At 41.6% G+C, this 19743-nt stretch overlaps 1 protein-coding gene across 1 annotated transcript in view; it reads left to right on the top strand.

The window, feature by feature from the left end:
• TRPC5 (transient receptor potential cation channel subfamily C member 5) overlaps positions 1–19743 on the top strand; it is a 66104-nt gene that overhangs the window by 27061 nt on the left and 19300 nt on the right. The window contains exons 3-6 of the mRNA XM_075161821.1: positions 5991–6327; positions 9799–9938; positions 13939–14261; positions 18732–18927. Coding sequence (XP_075017922.1) covers positions 5991–6327; positions 9799–9938; positions 13939–14261; positions 18732–18927 — 996 coding nt within the window. The remainder of the gene's footprint in view (positions 1–5990; positions 6328–9798; positions 9939–13938; positions 14262–18731; positions 18928–19743) is intronic.

Genomic DNA, 19743 nt, shown 5'->3' with positions numbered 1-19743 from the left:
ACTGACAGTGTAGGAGTTTCCTATATCTTCACGGGAGGAAAGAAATTCTAGCCAATTGATTCTGAAAATTCAAGTACGAAAGGCTGTGTTCTCCCCAGTCCACCTGCAGTTGTATTGATGTGTGTGGAGTAGGTACTTCTGTGCCTGGGTAGGTGACCCCTGCTAGCACCCTGGGATGAAGAGGGGCATAGACCTGCTGCTCCCAGCCCTGCCTGGCCACACCGTGCTCGCCAGCACTGGGGGTAGACGTGTGTCTTCAGAGACGTCTCCCTTCAGTCTGCCAGAGAAAGGGCGCAAGGCAGTACCTCTGCAGGATGGGACAGGGCTTTCTGCTGAGTGGAGAATGGCAATGGCATTTATCCTTTTCATGACAGTATTGGATTCACAGAAAATCTACATTCTTTACTAAACTAGCTAAAATATATACTTATGCTATACTACGTCAGACACTGCAGTTGCCTGATTGTCACACAGACTGCAAAATCTAGCTCAGTTCATGTGAAAATCTGCCTTTCGAAAGCCAGAATAGCTTTAATTGTAGAGGGCAGCAGCATATAGTAATACCCCCAAACACAGTATTGCAGGTATTCAGCTGCCATGTTTTAGATGCTGTGGGATACAGTGCTGTTGGTGGGGTCTAACCTATTGAAATGAGTGTCAGACAGGGGAACTAAAGGTAATTTCATGGCTCCCATGTGACATTTGGCTCTCAGTGGTAGCCTCATTGGGAGCTGATGTAGCTGACTGATAGAAGAACTCAGTCCTGCTTATTAACACAGGGCTCTGCAGTTACAAATTAGTGCTTATTCATCTATGAAGAGCATTCAGTATCACCATCCGCAGCAAGAGTACAGAAAAGAATTCCAACAAACTCCAAACAGAAGAGCCTGTTGGCAGCCTTCACGATAATCAGGATAAACGCAGAGAGATACTGTGCTCAGCCCCTGTGATGTCTATCAGGGAGCTATTTCAGTTGCTCCCTGAGGCATTCACATCTCAGCCCATCTGTGTCTGATCCTAAATTACTTATGACTGTGAGAGATAAGGGATTTCCCCATAGATAAGGGGAGGGGGGGTGGAACATAATTTCTGTGTTGGATATTTATATTAATGGCACAGCATGCAGAAAGCATTTAATTCCCAAGAAGTAGAATTTAGGTGACATAAAAATATCAGTAAAGATTAGATATTAAGAAAAAGACACTCCATCCAGCAGCTGTTTTTTTCCCTTAAAAATTTTCCCCGTGGTAGAGGATCAGGTGACAATGAGTATGGTGAGCACTGAAAATGAAATTCTCTAATAGCACAATCCAGCTGCAAGCCAAATGTTACACAAAGACCCTGGCAAGACTGAAAGAAGAAAGAGAGAACACAAAAGACTCTGTATTGCAGTAGTCTCTACCCTCAAAGTGCTTCCCAACCATGACTGAAGTTGCTGATCTCACTTCTTGGAAAGGCAAAGATACTTATCGCCATTTTCAGAAGCCAGGAGACTGAGCATCTTGCCCACCGGTGACACAGTGGCGTTGTCCTCACAAGAAGGTACTCTGAGTTGTATTTTATCTCCCAGTCATTAAGTGAACTGTATCTTCAGGTAGGAACAGGTTCTGCTTAACAGGTAATGGAGAAGGAGCTTGCTCTTTGGATTACCTCCCCTAGAAATGCATCTACAGGCTTTGTCTACAGGTAGGGACAATCCTGGACAATGTTACGCCAGCACTACTAAAGGCTTCATAGCATTGAATGTTTAGTTCATACATTAGCTGAATTGAGTATAAATGCCACCTTTTGGAAGCATTTCTTTTCATTAACGCAGCTGTCAGAACATTCTCCATCATGTCTGTGGGATGATGTCTTGTGCTGCCATTTGTGAGAGAGATTGGAGGCTCCTATAATGCAGCAGTCCTTGAAAAAAATGCTTGATACAGTGCTTGTTATGTATTGGAGAAATACATCGTTTGCAAGTCATATGCTTATCTCCTTAAACAAATAGAGAGATTCTGGTACAGTACATCTGCCTCTGATTCTGCACCATCTACAAAACTGGGACAATACGCAGTTTTGTAAATTATCATGATCTCTTCTTCTCATTGTGCAGAAACTAACTGATACCAAATCCTGTCACATACAGTATGTTCACGTGAAATGATAAAAGACTAAAATATACACATGCGCTATTTCTATCTATGGCAAATGAAAGGCTTTGCAAAAAGGTGAAAAAACGTACTTGGTTCCCTACTTACACGGAAATTGAACTTGTACTCGGGAAAGGCCTTGGCATAAGTACTGCTGGAGAAGTCAACTTGCTTTTCCAGATCTCAGTTCTGTCTGTTTGCAAAGCAGAAATAAGATTGTTTCCTTAACTTTATGAAGAAATTTGAAATTATGGATGATAACAAAAGTACCATGATATTATTACAGTTTCAGGCTACTTCACGCCTAAAAGGGCTAAAGCTGAGCTTCTTCATGTTTTTATATTTATATATTTTTATATATTTATTTTATAAATCAATGTGCATTGATTTAGCAGTATGAATCCTAGACAATCTTTAATGTTTAGCATTCAATGGTTTAGTCTAGTCAATGAATTTGATGGTTTAGTCTAGGTAACAACACCTAGAGGCAAAGATGAGGCCGACATTCACAGGACTACTTAGGGAAATGGCTAGTTTCTGTATTCTTTCAAGTTAACACAAAGTTACTGAAAAGCAATTGGTTCTTTAGCCAGCACACCAAGGGCTTAGTTGACTTCTTCATTATAATTCAGAATTCCAGTGTTTCTGCACACTGGAAATTTTGTTTTTCAGCCAGCTGTAGTCCTTGCACTACTTGAGATCTAAGCTGCAGTATTTACTAATTTCAAATCTGTGGTTAATAAGTTGGACTAATACGAGTTAGTAAAAACTTGCATTGGTAAGTGCTTAGCCTTACCTTTAATAAAGACAGCATTTGATGGTTTGTGACATTAGGGAGAGTTTCTTTCTGTGGTGTGCTTAAATTTCCCTTGGGCCGTTTTCAGTGAAGTTGGGATGGGCTTGATTGGAAAATGTGATGGCTTTTTCCGTTTCCATTCCCTTTTTGCCAAGCTGGTCTTTAAAGCTGCTCTTTCATGATGTGTGAATTTCTCTCCATTTGAAAAACTAACATCAGATACAACATAGAAAGCAGATTTTAAAAATGAGCTATTAGGCAGAGAAGAGGCACTTTTAAGATGCTTGCAAGTTGCACAGCAACCAGAGGAACATATAGTCATTTGATTTCTCAAATGACTCTGACTTTGAGTCAAGGGAAAAACAGTTTTATTCTCCCCTTAGAGCTTTCTATCATATGTGATAAAGAGAAAATGTGTTTATACATTTTCCCCCTCAAAAAAAAAAAAAAGTTGTACCTCATCTCTGAGAAACAGCAGCATCTATGACGATGTAAATTACCGCAGAACACATCCGGCCACAGCTCTTTGTGAGCTTAAATGAGAAAATACAGCAGTGTAACCTTCTGTTTCTTCTAGCTTTTAGCAAAATGTGCTGACCCTTCTGAAATCATAGATTAAAAAACAACCAACCAAACGACAATCGATGCTCGATGTTTTTTCAGTTTCTGTAGAATTGTTTCTTTCATCACTGTCCCCAGACTTGGAATCTTACAATAATGTTTTCTGATCGTTACAAGCAACAGGTCTTGGCTTTTTCTGGAGATCATCACCATATCAACTATTGTCCAGTTTCTGCTACATGCATGCATAGGTGGATTCCAAATCAAATGTGTTTCTGATTTTCTTTTCTGATGCCCTCTGGAGCATGGTGTCACTTGTATGTTAGATGCAGCAGTCATGTTTATTATAGTAATAACACGTAAACATCCAGCTTCATAAATGCTATATATTCCTCTTGAAGATCTTATTTTCAATATTAATTTTGGTCAGTCCATATATTTGAACTACCCAGTTCAAAAATGGTCTGATTCTGGTATAAACAGCCTGATATAGCATATAAAATATATTCACAAAATCTAAAAATACCTACAGAAATTAATGAGTTTATCAGACTGAGCAACTAATTTTTGCTTTCACTTGACCTTGGTTTAGTCATTTTGAACCTGGCAGTGATAGCGCTTTGCTTGTATAGGGCAGTCAGAGAACTCCGCATGAAAGGACCTCCCAATATTGGGCAGTTTTAGCGGTGAGCAAATATTTAAAAGATACGGGTGCGTGCTAAAGCTTTTATTAAGAAATTGTCTCTTTCACACCAAATCTGATCTCCTGGTGACTAAGACCTACGGGGAGTCCTAGGTATCTTTAGACATGATGAGAAGAGCCTTGTAACTGTCTCATAAATGCATATGTGATGGCTAATTCAATATTAGCCCAGGCTATGTCTACACTGAATGCGGTAGTGTCTACATAGGGGCTTCTGCCAGTGTTGAAAAATCATACCAATTTGGGGTGGCAAAACAGTAAGACTCTTGTATTCAGAAGCCGGTCCCTTTGCTACCATGGCATAGTCCTTCCAAGGTTTAAATTGTAGTAGTGAAAGAGTGCTTTGCCTGATAAAATCTTCCCTGAGGGGGAAGAAGAGCGTGGTGGCACTACATCCCTCCCAGAGATCCCGTTTAAATATAGACAAGCTAAGTGTAATAAACAGTACTGTCATCTTCAGATAACTCACCGCTTTGAGTCTCCTTTATAAGAGGTCTCTTCTCCTTGATAAATGCTGCTAGTCCTATTGTGTCCATTGGAAGCGTGATTCTTTGTGATATAGCTGTGCCCGATAGATGTAGTTATATTGCTACAGGAGTATGCTTATCGGTAACTGTATCCATGCTAGGACAGTTTTTCTGGTTTAATTAAAGCAAAGTAAGTATAACAAGCATCCTCAGAACAACAGTTGAGATTTTCTTTCAAACTTGCAGAGCCCAGTGAGAAATCTGAATTTAGTAGATCAGAAGTATAACTTCATTAAGATAGATTAGAAATCAAATATGTAAAGAAAAACACAGTTGTCTTGGTTTTGCAGCCATCTCTAATTAGCTGTGGGTCTGAAAAGCTTTGAAAACCATGGGGCTGTCCAGGTATAATCGGGAACATAAAGTCTTCTGGCATAGACCAGAAATATTGTGGCTTGAGTTTGAAATTCCAAAGGCTGGTAGGTATTAGAACACTCTGAAGTAGTTGCAACCTGAGCATTGTGGTATGGAGTCACTGAGATGCAATAAATCACTATCATAATGCTATTTTTTACAGAGTGAAAGTAAACTTTCAGGTGTTATTTTTGGTACTGTGATCAAAGATTTCTTTTTGCCTCTGCTTAATCTCTTACATTTTACAACTGCTCTCTTTCTTAATAGCGAGGCACGTTTACAAATGTGCTGTCCTGCTTCCCAACAGATGTCACCTGGCTGAACTTTACATTACTGCATGCTGTCTCATGCCCAGCCCATCCCACACACACATATGCTGGCCTCCTTGCACAAAACCACGTGCAGCACCCCACACACTTCTGGAGACATTCTCTCTCCCTCTCTCTCTCTCCCTCTCTCACACACACACACACTCCCAGAGCTTTACACCTTTTCCCTCCTGTTTCATCTTTTAGTCACTTCTTAAAGATGCTGACAGTGATTTGTTTGAGGCAGTCGAAACCTGAAACATTCTGAAAAGAAACATGCTGAAAGAGAAACACATGGGAAGAGAAAAAGCTCGTAGTAATTTTCGTTGTATCACTTTTGCACAAGGCTTCATGTGTGGTGAGTGACTGATCTACATAAGGATGCTTCAAATAGAAAAAACATCATAGAAGAAATCTTAAACCCTATGTAGAAAATAAGAGTGAAATTTCCCTCCTTTCTTCCCCCTGTCTCCAAAATATGCTTTTCCACCCCACAGCCGGCCCCAAACTTAATATGAGGGTCTGTGTGGGCTCTAACACATACGTGAGGGGGCGTGCACATGAAGTAGCAGTCAGTAATAATCTTTCTTTTTTTTCCCTCCTCAGTTTGTTGCTCAGCCAAACTGCCAGCAGCTACTAGCAACACTTTGGTATGACGGTTTTCCAGGATGGAGGCGGAAACACTGGGCAGTAAAACTCTTGACCTGTGTCACCATTGGACTGCTATTTCCTGTGCTATCCGTGGCATATCTGATTGCACCGAAGAGCAGGCTGGGACTGTTCATTAAAAAGCCATTTATAAAGTTTATCTGCCACACTGGCTCTTACCTAACCTTCCTCTTCATGCTCCTGCTGGCGTCGCAGCACATCGTCAGGACTGACCTTCACATGCAGGGACCACCTCCCACCATCGTGGAGTGGATGATCCTGCCCTGGGTTCTAGGTAAATCAGACACACAAAGATGCCTGAGCCACAGTCGCCTGACGCGCACCCATGGCAACTGTGTGGAGACTCATTCCCGATCTCAGCATCATCAGCGTGTAAAGAGATTTGGCAGCCAGCTTCAGTAACTGCATAAAACAGCTGGGCTCCTTCTGGAACAACAGATCCTGTTGGCCTAGGGCTCTTCTGCTGTTCATATTGCCATCTGACATGCCTTTAGACATGACCCTGAGAAAACCGCAGCAAATGCAGCTCTCCCTGCTTCCCCCACGCTCTGTGCGAGTAACGGGTTAGGAATTAGCTTCTGGGTCACGCTAGTAACAAATAGTGTCACTTCGCGTGCTGGCTTAGTTCTGCCGGCTGGTACGTGGCAGAAGGCAGGCGAGAGCCTGACTCTGCTCTCGCCTTCTCACTGATCTGCACCCGGAGCCAGCGCAAGTACCAGGCACGTTTATTCCTGGGCTCCCAGACTTCCAAACAGCCTCCAGGAAGGCAGAAAAGGGAAGATAAATCTCACTCTGTGCTGTGTATGCCTCTGTGCTGACAAACACTGACGAAATCAATACCGAGTGCTCTAATATAAGCAGGAGAAGGAGGGAATATTTATTATCAGGAGGTTAAACGTGAGGTTCTTATTCCAGTCTGGCTTGGGCAACCACCACTGTGAAGAAAAGGAGGTGTCCATGTTCCTGAGGGCGGGATGTATGGGTGAGGTAGTGAGATGGGGTGGGAGAAAGCAGATGAGCCACTGAGGGAGAAAAGCAGAGAAGCATAGTTGGATATATTTTTGATGAGGGAGAAGTATTTACCCTTCCAAACTGAGCTCCAGCACAACAGCAAGTGAAAACCTCTGGACTGTGGACTCCATTAGAAGCATGATCTCTCCTCTAAGCTCCCGTCTCCCTTGCTGTGCCATTAACATGTAGCACCACTGTGAGCTGGGGTGTTACGAGGGGGCCTGCTCACGGGCAATGGTCTCCACACCTTTATAGCTCTCCGGCAGCCTCTGTCTGTACAGCCCATGTCAGTTCAGTGCAAAACCCCAGAGGTCAGCTAACGGTGAATTGCAACTATCTAGTAGGCGTCAGCGGCCTGGAAAGCCACGCTGATGCTTTCTGAGGACACCTCTCACAAACCTCAATCTCTGGAGCTCTCCTTACGGCTCCTCAATGCTTCTCACAGGTCCACCTCTGCTTTTCTGTGCCTGCTGGCTCCCCTCTCCTGGTAACACCGGGCCCCAGCTCCTCGTTTCTGTGGTGGCTCTGGATCAGGCTGGTTCTGTGCTGAACGAACCTAGCTGTTCCCCACGCCAAACCTAAAATTGCTGATGGAAAACAAGGAAAGAAAGTAAGAGTTGCAAACATGTTCACAAATCACTTTCCATCATGACCCAGGGCTCTTTGCTCCTTGCATAGCTCTACCACAACTTACAAATGGTAACTCAAGCCTCATTATCTTATTGAACTAATTTATGGCATTGAAATGCACATGTTGGTAGAAACTTCAGAATAAGCTGAGAAAGTTAAATGTCTGTTCTGAGCTTAGGTGATCTCTTCACTTTATTCTTAACTTCATGGTTAAAATTGAAGGAAATGGTAGGCATTTCAGCAAAATTGATTTGCAGATGAAAGAAGGATAATCCATTAAAAAACCCCTTTCAAAATCACCTCTTACAGCTGTCTGCTCTTCTTTTTGAGTTCCTTTGTTTCGGATAAATAGGGATACTGTGGGACTGTTTATTAAATGGAGAAATTAGAACAGTTTCACCAGATTAAAGGTTGTTATTTAAGAAATATTTTCCACTATAAAAGGAGAGAGAGAACAGGCACACACAGCATTGCTGTAACTATAGTAACGAGCAATGATAACTCACTATAAATCCAGTGTATGAGTTCTTCAACAGGCTCCTCTCCATTGATTTATTTTATTTTATGTTTTTGTGCGCATGCAAAGATTTGGAGGAAGCTGTAATAAAATTACCTTATTGGCCTTGACATTATGCTTGCCTGACCATTGACCTGCTGGCTGGCAGCGGAAGAGCTAAGATTGATATTTGGATGTTTGCAGCAGTTCATTTCATCATTATCTGCTCTTCAGATTGAACTTTCAGGTCCTAAAACTTGAGTTGCAAATAACATTTCAGTGACCACTGCAGTATCCTGTGGTTAGGTATGAGTAGCAATTTGGGTAGCTATATTGGTAATGCACCTGGAGGTGTATTTTGTTGGGTTTTTTTCTTTTCACACATGTTTCAGGTCTTCATTCAAGGATAACGTTGTAAACTGGGTAATTCAAAATATCTGGGGGCTCTAAAAACATTCTCAGAAGCATATTGGTGTTGAAGGAGCCTAGCTGCCATTTGCTTTTTAATGGGACTTAGGCTTTCAAAAATACTTGAACAGTTCTACATAATAAAGGACATATAAATTACTTAAAATTAGAATTGTATGCCAGGTGAGTTTAGCAGTCTGGTAGTGAACTTCAGAAGCTACCCCTCCTGCTGCAAGGAGGTATAGTGAAGGTTAGCAAGTGCCAAAAATTATTACCAGAAGGCATTTCAGAGTTGAGACGACGGGCTCTGGCTGTATCCTCGGGAACATTCACCTTGCAAAACCCGTAGCCATATTTGACATTAGGCGAGTCATTGCTCAGAGAGATGCGATGCCAGGCTGCAGTGCCCTTTTTTGTGCTGAGTCCTACCTTTTTTCACAAATAGTCCCTATGGGCTTTTTGTGCAGCAAGATGCATAAATACAGTGACTAAGCAAAGAGAATGAATTCACTTCTTCCTTCTTTAGTGTGATATTTCCAGGTCAGGGAGGAAATGTACTGCCACGCAGAAGCTGGTACTAGCGTTGCATGTTCTGCAGAGAAAGTCAGGGAGAATCAGGACTGTCCAACTGAGCAATGGATTACTTATAGTTTCTATGAGATCAGACAATCTATTAGAAACCATACCAAATCCAGTTGCTTAAATAGTTTATTCATGTAGAACAAATTTCATATGAGCCAATCCCCTCATACTAGTTATAATTAACATATGTTTCAAGCAGTCTCCTTATGTGTGTATCTGGAGGCCTGGATAGGAAACCTAGGTCTTTTTCATATCTCTCTAGACTACATTCCCACAGAGCTGTAAAATGTCTTATGATCAGCAGTATTATACTTTGTAGAAGACAGGAGGGATGAGACATTTTTTCCAAGGTGTTAATTTAGAATTGTCTTTTATTACATCAGATTTGTCCAGGGAAGTGGTGGAGTCACCATCCCTGGAAGTATTTAAAAGACGTGTGGATGAGGCCCTTAAGGACATGGGCATGTGTACTGGGCATGGTGTGTTGGGTTGACGGTTGGACACGATGATCTTAGAGGTCTTTTCCAACCTTAATGATTCTATGATTCTATGATATACACAGTGCTTTAATGGCAAATAATACCTCATCATGACAATGAACTCTTTCTCTTTCTACAGGTTTTATCTGGGGAGAAATCAAGGAAATGTGGGATGGTGGATTCAATGAGTACGTACATGACTGGTGGAATCTGATGGATTTTGCAATGAACTCCCTCTATCTTGCAACTATCTCCCTTAAAATTGTTGCCTATGTCAAGGTACAGTAACTTGAAAGAGAGAATTCATAACTTGCTTGTAAGAAACTGTCAAAATCAAAATTACAGATCAAAGAGAATAGCTGCTTTTCAAGCAGTCCAGTTTTGAAAATTCACCTGAAAAGCTTATTAATTTGTTTGGAGAGTGATCATCCTTCTCATCCTGACTCTTTGATTAAGACTGAAGTAGATTGATTGAGCATTGGGTAGAAGTTTCCCCACTTGCTGTCTGTTTTGTAGCTACTCAGTACGTTTGTTTTCCATACTGACACTGGACCTCTTTCAACAATGCTAAACATAGTGAAAACATGATTTTTAAATAAAAAGTAAAGGAAAGGCAAGAATAGAGTTATCTGAAAATGTCTACAGCCAAGATTTATAATCTGTAGTCCTACAGATCTGTAGATTACTAATCAGAAGTTTGTGAAAAGTCTACTAAGAAAAGCAAGCCTGCTAGTAGGAGGCTTCCATCTGATATAAAGGAATCAAATTATTCTCTTCAATATATAGTTTTTAAACTATAGGCAAGAAAATGACAAACGAGCATGCTGGAGCTTTAATACTGTGTAGATTCTTCACTGTCATGTTCCATTTATGGTGAGAATGCACATCAGAGCTCATCCTCAAAAGCACCTTCCACATTTATAAACATCTGATGCTCCAAGTTAGCGTATGCACATGTTTTGAAGCCAGAGGATGGCCTGAAGCACTTTCCTCCTGTCTCTCTTTTTCAAAGAGACACACAGACAAGACACACATGGCCTCCTGCAAACTTCCTTATGTTTGACTTCAGCTGGAGCTGCGTGCTTGGCCTGATTCTTTTCTTGGTATGAATCAGCAGTAACTTCACTACAGTTAGTGTAATTACACAGGTGTAAATCAAGTAGCTGGAGTCTGCTCCTTGGCCACTTACGCGCTTTCTAGTTTTCCTGTGCTATTGTGTTAGTTTTGCCCTGGTAGAACGGTACTACTTCTTTTAGCCCAGCTCCTAATAACCAGGACAAGCACTTCCCCAAAGCAACCTTGTTTAGTCCCACCCAAGCATGTATGCAGGCAGAGAGGAAAAGAGGAGAAAATTTCACAAAGCTCATTGACTCCAAAATGGCAAGGCTTTTATAGAAAACTATTTAGCAAGCAGTCCTGCTGTGGTGCCTTCTTAAAATCCAGAAGGCTGCATAGTGGTGAGTTAGTTTTTCAAAGGGAAAAGCTTTAAGATAGTTGCTGCTCCCTGAAGAGGCAGCTCTGTAACAGCATCAAAGCAGGAACAGATTACGTCTTTTTTCTCCCAACGTTCAGAACCAGTGAGAAAATTACAGACTTGAAAGGTTGGTCTTTAAACTGTGAGCAATACAAAAAAATGCTGGAAATTGTAAGATTCACGAACAAATCTTAAAATGTTAACAATCTTCTTCTTTCTCTTTCTCACACACAAATTACTAGAAGAGCTGTGCATCCACAGATTTATACAGTCACACACTGAGATTTAAACTCATAGCCAAACCACACGTACAAAGGAAGTACAGCTTTGTTTATGTGCTCTGTAAGAACTACAGAAACTTACAGGCTAACTACAAAGACCTATATGACAGCACACAAAAGAATGCTGACAGGAATGTATCTCTTTGAGTACAGATCAGACCCACTTGGATTAAACCTGGCTGATCTAAGGTCTGCTCCTGATAAGGACCAATGTCAGACAATTCTGAGAGGTGCATAAAATCTTATATAGGAGTAGTTCTGAAACAGCATGCTCACAGAAGTTCCCTTCTGACCTATGTCACTTACAGGTTGCAATATGCTCTGAAACATGAAGATTTATAACGTTGATAATGGCTTCAAAACCTTTTGCAACACAACTGGTAAAGGTTGTTGTTGTTTATTGAACAGCCCTGAGCTGGAAAAGGCTGGTATATATGCCATTATACCATATTCTAACACTTCTTAGAACTTCAAAGGATTACATGGACATTTAGCTTTCTGCCAAATATCAGAAAAATAAATTGCATACTGACACTAATGTTTTCCATCCTTGTTCTTATGTGGAGACTTTTTTTTTCTTGATTTGACTGGTTCCAAGACCTGGCTCTAATATTGTCCAATACCAATGAAATCTTCAGGCTAATTATACGGTAAAAATACTTTCTTAATCAGTTTTCATTTGCTGCATTGAATTATCATGTAATGAGGAAGGCTAAATGTGACTGCCTGGCGTAACTTATCTGTACTATTCTGTATACAACTCTGCTGTGTTTCATCTTCATCTTCTGATGCCTAACCCAAACAACTCCAGCCTTCCCAGATACCCAGCTTCATTAGATACCTCTGAAATCTTCTGTTTCTCTTTTACCTATGATGCTAGGCTGCTCTGAAGAAACTACTGTTTTCCAAGCAAGGATAGACTATCAGTTTATAAAGGGCCAAAATATGACCCTAACAAGTTGCTTTAAAAATAGATGTGAGATGAAGCAGAAGACCCTGCTTTTACATGCAGCCTATGCTAAACGCTAGCAGAGAGCCCCTGGGCTGCTGTGTCCAGCCAGCATGCAGAAGAGAATTGCGAACAACTGTGCAAATCTGCTCTCTAGGCAGGGGAGGCTTTCCCATCACAACCAGCCACCCCCACTGCTGGATATTGGCAAAAAGTTAACGTGTCTGCCTGTTTCTAAACATTTTAAGACCCATCTTCAAATCAAGTTAACAGACTTAGGCCATGATGTTCATGTAATAAAGAACAGTTTGGAAAAGTCAGAAGCAATCAGAGGTCATGCTGAAATGCCTTTGTGTCATGTCTCAGCTCCTTCATCCAGAGGAATAGTTTGAAATACCAACTTGCTTTTAGCTGTGTCCTCGAAAAAATTGTGAGCTCGTGTATTGGACCTTTGGATTTAAATAGAAAGTCCCTGCAAACTCATCTGTCAGTGTGATATTGATACCATTTCCTTTTAAAAGGTACAAAAACTATTTTAGGAGTCCTAAACGTGCTGGCTGCACTATTAGCTATATTATTCTAAGTACATTTTTGCCTTTTTATACATGTTAAATGAGCAGAGACAAATGTTAAAAGGGCAATTATTCCTTCATGTTAAAATGTCTTTGACTCCATTCTGTTTTGCCAGTGTAGTTAAGCGAGAGTAGTTACATTTATACAGCCAGCTCTTTTGTGTTACCTCTTTGCATCTGGCTGCGCTTTGCTCAGAAAATTCTTCTGCTTTTACAGTTACATTATGAACCAAGTTAATGTTATAATTGATGCACTCAAATGTATCCAGTGTTTCAGCTGTAATTATGACCTCTGCTTTAGCAACTCTCCTAAAATTGCCATGACAAATTAACTAATAAGAAAATTAATATGAAGAAGCATTTTGGTTCTGGGCTGTTGGCACTTTTTTTTAGATTACTAGGGAAGGAAAGCATCCACTTCTTACGCTCAATAGTTCATTGCTTTCCTTCTTCCCTCCCTTCTCCCTCCCTCACATTCTTCCTGGAAGAATGTGCAATCATATTTAGGAGGAAAAAGAAAAAAAGGTAATTGGAAATTTCCGACCTGAACCTGCTAAAGGGCAGTCTGAACCCCTTTAAATGCTGAAAGAGAAGGAGATTGTGTATGAACCCCTGGACCTGAAGAACCCACAAGCAGTGAACTCAAAATTCAAAAGGCCTGTTTTCTAAATTTAGGCTAAGAACAGCCAACATACCAGAAGCCTCTAAAGAAAAGCTGGTCCCACAACTATCCGTATCAGGGGGTCATAATCTAGTAGGGAGAGTTCATAAGAAGGCATCATTAAACCTAAGTCTCTGCCCTGATCAGGTCAGCTTCAGTCCTGAATCCTGAATGTTAGTCTGACAGTAGCTGAGACTCAAGAGTTTAAAAGTACTTCTTGTGTCACCAGCACCTGCGTAGTATTTACATGTGCAGCATTAGTATTAGCAGGTGTGTCTTTTTTGAGTTATCTCAGAGTAATTACAACATAATTCACTTTTATACCCTTGTTATTTCTTTCAGTATAACGGTTCTCGTCCAAGGGAGGAATGGGAAATGTGGCACCCGACTCTCATTGCAGAAGCCCTCTTTGCAATATCCAACATTTTAAGTTCCCTGCGTCTCATATCCCTGTTTACAGCAAATTCACACCTGGGACCCTTGCAGATTTCTCTGGGACGCATGCTGCTAGACATCCTTAAATTCCTTTTTATCTACTGTCTGGTGCTTCTGGCTTTTGCCAATGGACTGAACCAGCTTTATTTTTATTATGAGACCAGTGCCTCGGAGGAACCCAACAACTGCAAGGGGATCCGATGTGAGAAACAGAACAATGCCTTCTCCACGTAAGACCTCCTTTCCTTTCTGTTCTTAAGGTTGACTTCCACTGTCCCCTGTCTTATCTGCCTTTGCCTGTTGTCTATCACTGCACTGAAAGTGCATTTATTTATTCATTCGCAAATATCAGGTGAGCTGGTTGACTATGCGGGAAAAGTGTGAGTTAACTGGGGCAGACATTCTGCTGAGCTTTGCTGTCAGAAAGACTCTTACTTAGGTCTGGAAGTGGGAGACAATCGTTTTAGTTCTGGACCAAAGAGTCTCCCTACATGACCCTGCAACTTAAATTTTATTATGGCTACATGCAATTTCAGTATATTTGAGTATATCCTTTTGCCATAATAATTGTTTTGTCTGATTCCAGAGGAAATGAGGGGAAGCTAAACAAAATGTAGAAAACAAGGGATAAACCTATGAAAAAAAGGTATTAATAAATAATGTGATACAGCAACAACAATCTCACCTAGGTGATTTTTATGCATGCATGATGTTGCAGGCTTCTCTGATTTCCTTGCAGTGGGGTGAACTAAAATCCCAGCAAAATCCTTTTTGCTGGAAGTGCTGGTACTTTACTGAGATGTTGGCATGGAAATTGCTGTGATGACAGCTGGCAGGGTTGAAAGAGATAGCACATGCTGAAAAATAACATCAATTGTCTTTCTGATGTATTTGTTTTAATTACTAATAGTGGAAATAATTATAATAATCAGCCCCCACCCAATTGTTCCTGCTCCTTGCACAGTACTTAAAACACAATGGGAAGAGAAATAAATAAAGCACGGTCTAGAAAAAGGCCTACGCCCTGCAAACAAGCAAAACAAAACTGTTGTCCACCACTTTATGCTAAATTAAATAAAACTTGTCATAATGCCCAATAATTCTCCACCCTTCCTCAGCTGAAGACTTGAGGTTAAGAAAGGATTTGTGACATATTTGCGCTGTTATCAAAAGCAGATGATGGCTGAGGCCACATGACTAGGGTGGAAGAGGAAAGGCTCCAACGTTGTCCTGTGGCCTCCCTCCTTAAAAGAAGTGGGGGATTTTCATGGGCTAGAGTCCAGCCTTACAAGAGCATCATGACCTGGTAGACCAGACGAGCTGCCGTTTTCCACTGCAGAGCAGGAACACCAAAGGCTTGATTAATTTTCTCATTAAACTCATGTATATCTGGAGGAAGTGAATGGAACTGCTCTGTGCTAATGAAAAACAGAATTAAAGACTTCAGTCTTTTTTCTATTTTAATTGCCTCACATGCCCCAGAAATGTGTTGCACTGCCCTTGCAAAGGAATTAAATAACAAATACTATTCCTTGATCTACGTCCATATTGATGCAGCAGCCAGAGGGAGAAATGTTGGGCAAGCACAACGTTTGTTAAGTGGCAACTTCTAGCTCAGGAAGGGTCAAAACCACGAAGTTCAAAGCCTGCCTTTCCCTGGAGCTACGGTGAACAGATGTATTCAGTTCTGCATTCTGGTTTGGACCTGTCTCCATTGCAAACCAGTTGTTTTACAGATTTCACTGTCAGCAGGGTAGTGGAGAAAACAACAGCAGGATTTGACTAAAGAAAAAGAGCGTTGGGTCAGCAGGAAAAAAAAAGGATCCTCAGGTCTGTAAGAAGGTGTAATATCTTGGGAACTAGAAATGATACAGAACTACTTAACAGAAAGTGTGCAGATCAGGTTAAATACAGACCACAATTTCTCCCACCCTCACATTCAGTTTAAACCCCCTGCCAAGGAGAATGTAGCACAGAAAGGAAATTGAGGGGGCTCAGCCTTTATGGCAGAGGTTTGTTTAAAACAAAATCGCAGTGGGAGGGGATCCATTAGGACTGAGATCTCCTGGCAGGGGACAGAATGCTCTGCAGTTACTTTTTGTTTGAGACTTGCTTAAGAAATTTATTTAACGTGTTCTTAAAAGTTTAAATAGTCGTTATTAACACCCCCAGTACAAGCTGACATTTGGCCCTTGAGCAGATGCACAGCATGGGTGACTGGCTAAGAACGAGCAACCTGCAAAATGGAAAATTATATTGTTGGGCTGGGGAGAGCAAGCATGGCTGGAGAGAATTCAAGTCAGAGCTGGTGTTACCTCAAGTTTGCTCATAGTTCATCGCTAATGAAAGAATAAATCAGTACCCTTTGATTCCTACCAGCATTTCTAGGCAGTCACACAATAAGATCTAATTTTGTAAGGGAAGGAAAAGCAGGACGCCACTCGTGTTTGTAGAGCTTGTTTAAAATGTGACACCTATTTACTGGCGCATTATTTCCTATTACTCCCAAAGGATGGGTTTAATATTTTCTTGGCGAGGAAATTTTCTGCATTGCAAACACAGATCATGGAAAAGTAATATTCCTTTGTGACAGCAATGAGGTGAAGTCATGAATAATTTAAGGTTTTATGCTTTGGCCTCACCATCCCTTAGAAAGCAGAGTGTCTACTGCTTAGGCAGACAATTTGAAAATATGTTTATTGCTGTGATTCTGGCAACTGGAGGAGGGAGAAGAGAGAGAGGAAGAGGAGGAAGGGGTGGAGGAAGTCACGCCTTACTGCCTGCTGTGTCATTCTCACTGAAGGGTCACGCTGATCGCTGGGGCCATTTCTCCAGGGACTGCAGGAGGTCCGGAGGGTTCCTGTGGCAGAGGGGGGCACTTGCTCTCTCTAAGCTGCTGTGGAGAGCCCTGGAGCTTTGAGATTTCTCCTGTTTGCTCAAGATCCAAAATATACTCGGCAGGAGGAGATAGTCTCTCAATCACAATTTCCAAAATTTTTTTTTTAAAGCTGCTTCTCCGAAGTAGTGTGAGCCCCACCTAAAACACTTACTGTGAAAGAGATTGTGGTTCTGGCCTGTCATTACACACTGAGGAAAGAGTAACTAAGCCTTTCTTCTGTGCAGAAACCAGTTGCTGTCTTTTTTTTTACATGCCCACATATAAATATATTGGCCTTAGTCGGAGCCCAAATTATACTCCTGGTTAATACTGTGAATTCAGAGCAATGCACTGATCACTTCTAAGACTGATTTCAGTTTCATGACAGGAACCTCTGTCTCCCCTGAGCCTACAGCCTAATCAGTACTTTTACTACTAATAGTTAAAATAAGTTAAAGGATAGCTAGCACTCCTCCATTTTTAGCAGAGAAATGCTTAGCATTCTTTGGTTAATCCTTATTTTACCACCTCACTTATTTAATAAATCTAACAAACAGCCTGACTTCTGGGAGAAAGGATTTTTGCTTTAAAGAGTCTTTATAATTTTGGCCAGTGAGAAACATAAGATATGTCCACGCAATATAGGTAAAGCACAGGGGTACATGTGGAACAGGAGCCCGGAGAAGCTGGGAGAATTCCTGGTATGTCAAGTAAAGTATCTGAATTATTTGTATTGATTTTTCTATAGGAGCATTTGAAAATATCTACTGACCTCAGGCCAAAATGGGAACTCTTAAACAGGCATATAAATGTCATTTTTTGATGATATAAATGCCATATTTTGGAAAGCCAAAACAAAGATGCCCAAATAGAGCAATTATTTAGATTGCTGATTATGTATTTGACGTGATTGCGAAAGGTCACTTGTCTCTGGCTGAAGCAAATAAGAGACCTGGGATGATCTCATCAGCTGTAAAGCACAGTGAGGTCAGGTCTAGTTCATCTATGGAAGGAAGACTTCAAAAGAAGAAAACCTCTCCAGCTGAATTAATGTGATGACTCTCTTCTCATCTGAGTCATTACTGATCAATTGTTGCAGCATGCTATTGAGGGCACTGCACTGTGGTGGGTGGGAGCTGCTGCACAAACAAGCTGTAGCGACCAGCGTTTTCGGCCGCGTGCATTGCTAACCGGCGGGGTCTTAGCACACTGGCCTGGTTCACTTGCAGCTGAAGTAATTGCAAGCTCTCAGCCTATGCTAGAGCAAAAGGTGCACGTGGACGTGATTTCTCGCATCTCCTACCTCGTGGTGCCTCGTTGTTGTGCACTATTTAATTACTATGGTCATGCTGTACTTGGGGGTGGGTTCCCTGAACATTTAGTCTGGAGACATGTTAATGATGCAGGCACTGATTAAACAGGAGAGTTTATAGATAACAGCAGTATCACAGCATGGCAATTTTAATTAAGAGGGAATATATTGAGGCTGTTCTTTGCATGTGCGTACAGTGGGAAAGAGAACTTTGGTTTCCTTCAGGGCAATTAGGTTCGTTGCATCTCACAAGGATGTGGACAGGGCTCTCAGACAGGCAGCAAATGTTGTTGATGTGACACAACTCTCACATGCATTGGCCAATGGGTCACTGTGGCTGGAGCGCAGGCTGCCTCCCGGGGAGAATAAATGGCTGTAACGAGCAGCTGCTCTGTGGTGTCCCAGGCTCCCGATGTCTGTGTGTTCTCCACCTGAACACTGCCTGAACCAGGCATTGTTGTCCATTCCCCAGAGTCAGGTAGTCAAGTAAAAATCTGGTTTTATTTGCAGACTTTTCGAGACCCTCCAGTCACTCTTCTGGTCTGTGTTCGGTCTGCTGAATCTCTACGTCACCAACGTGAAAGCCAGACATGAGTTCACAGAATTTGTTGGGGCCACTATGTTTGGGACCTACAACGTCATCTCCCTTGTTGTGCTGCTGAACATGCTCATAGCCATGATGAACAACTCCTACCAGCTCATTGCCGTAAGTTATCTCATTCTCTCTCTTTTTGCTTGTATTTTTCTCCGTGCGCCTTATCTGTTTGGTTTATACCAAGTGTGTATCTTCTGGGATGCTGGAGACTGCTGCCCCCAGTTTTTGACAGCAGATCGTTGGGATTTCTACTCACTAGCCTGAATCATGCTTGCGGAGGAGGTTGTGCTGTGTTTGTAATGCTTCTTAGCTGGAAAAGGCTTACCAGCTGTGATGTGCCCTTGTCTTCTCCTGTAGAGCAACCTCACTGATCACCTTGTCATTAGCAGCTGATCTACTTTGTAGCAGAGAGGGTACGCAAAGGGAAGCCTTCCCACTGCTTCCTGATGTTTGGTTTTAATTTGGGGGGTGGGGTGGGTGTTGTATTTTTTTTCCCCTCTCTCCTATTACAATTTTCTCATTTGAAACCATGTGTGTCAGGAGCCCAGTCCTGTAATTTCTTATCCCACACTCTTCCCACTGAAATTAGATCATTTCCATCTGTAACACCAGCCAGTCTCCTGGCAGCTGAATCTGTAGACCCATAATCTCAGATTCCTGAGTAACTTCAGTGCAGGATGGATCTGAGCTGAGGCAGCTCAGGGCTGCCAGTTGGCTGTAGAGCCAGTTTCAAACTTAACTTTATCTTCAATTGAATGATCAAAACTGGTCTCTCTACTGTAATCTCATTCTGTGTACCTAAAAGCCAATCTGTACATTGATGATTAAATTTGTCAACAGATTGAAAACTAAAGCAGCATGGCTCTGCATTTTAAGGCTCTTCAAGTAAGCTACACAGAAACAGTATGGAAGGAGGCTAAATCCTGT

This window comes from Calonectris borealis, chromosome 13, assembly GCF_964195595.1.
Source record: "Calonectris borealis chromosome 13, bCalBor7.hap1.2, whole genome shotgun sequence".
In the NCBI taxonomy this organism is placed as follows: Eukaryota; Metazoa; Chordata; class Aves; order Procellariiformes; family Procellariidae; genus Calonectris; species Calonectris borealis.
This window is presented reverse-complemented; position numbering and strand designations above follow the sequence as displayed.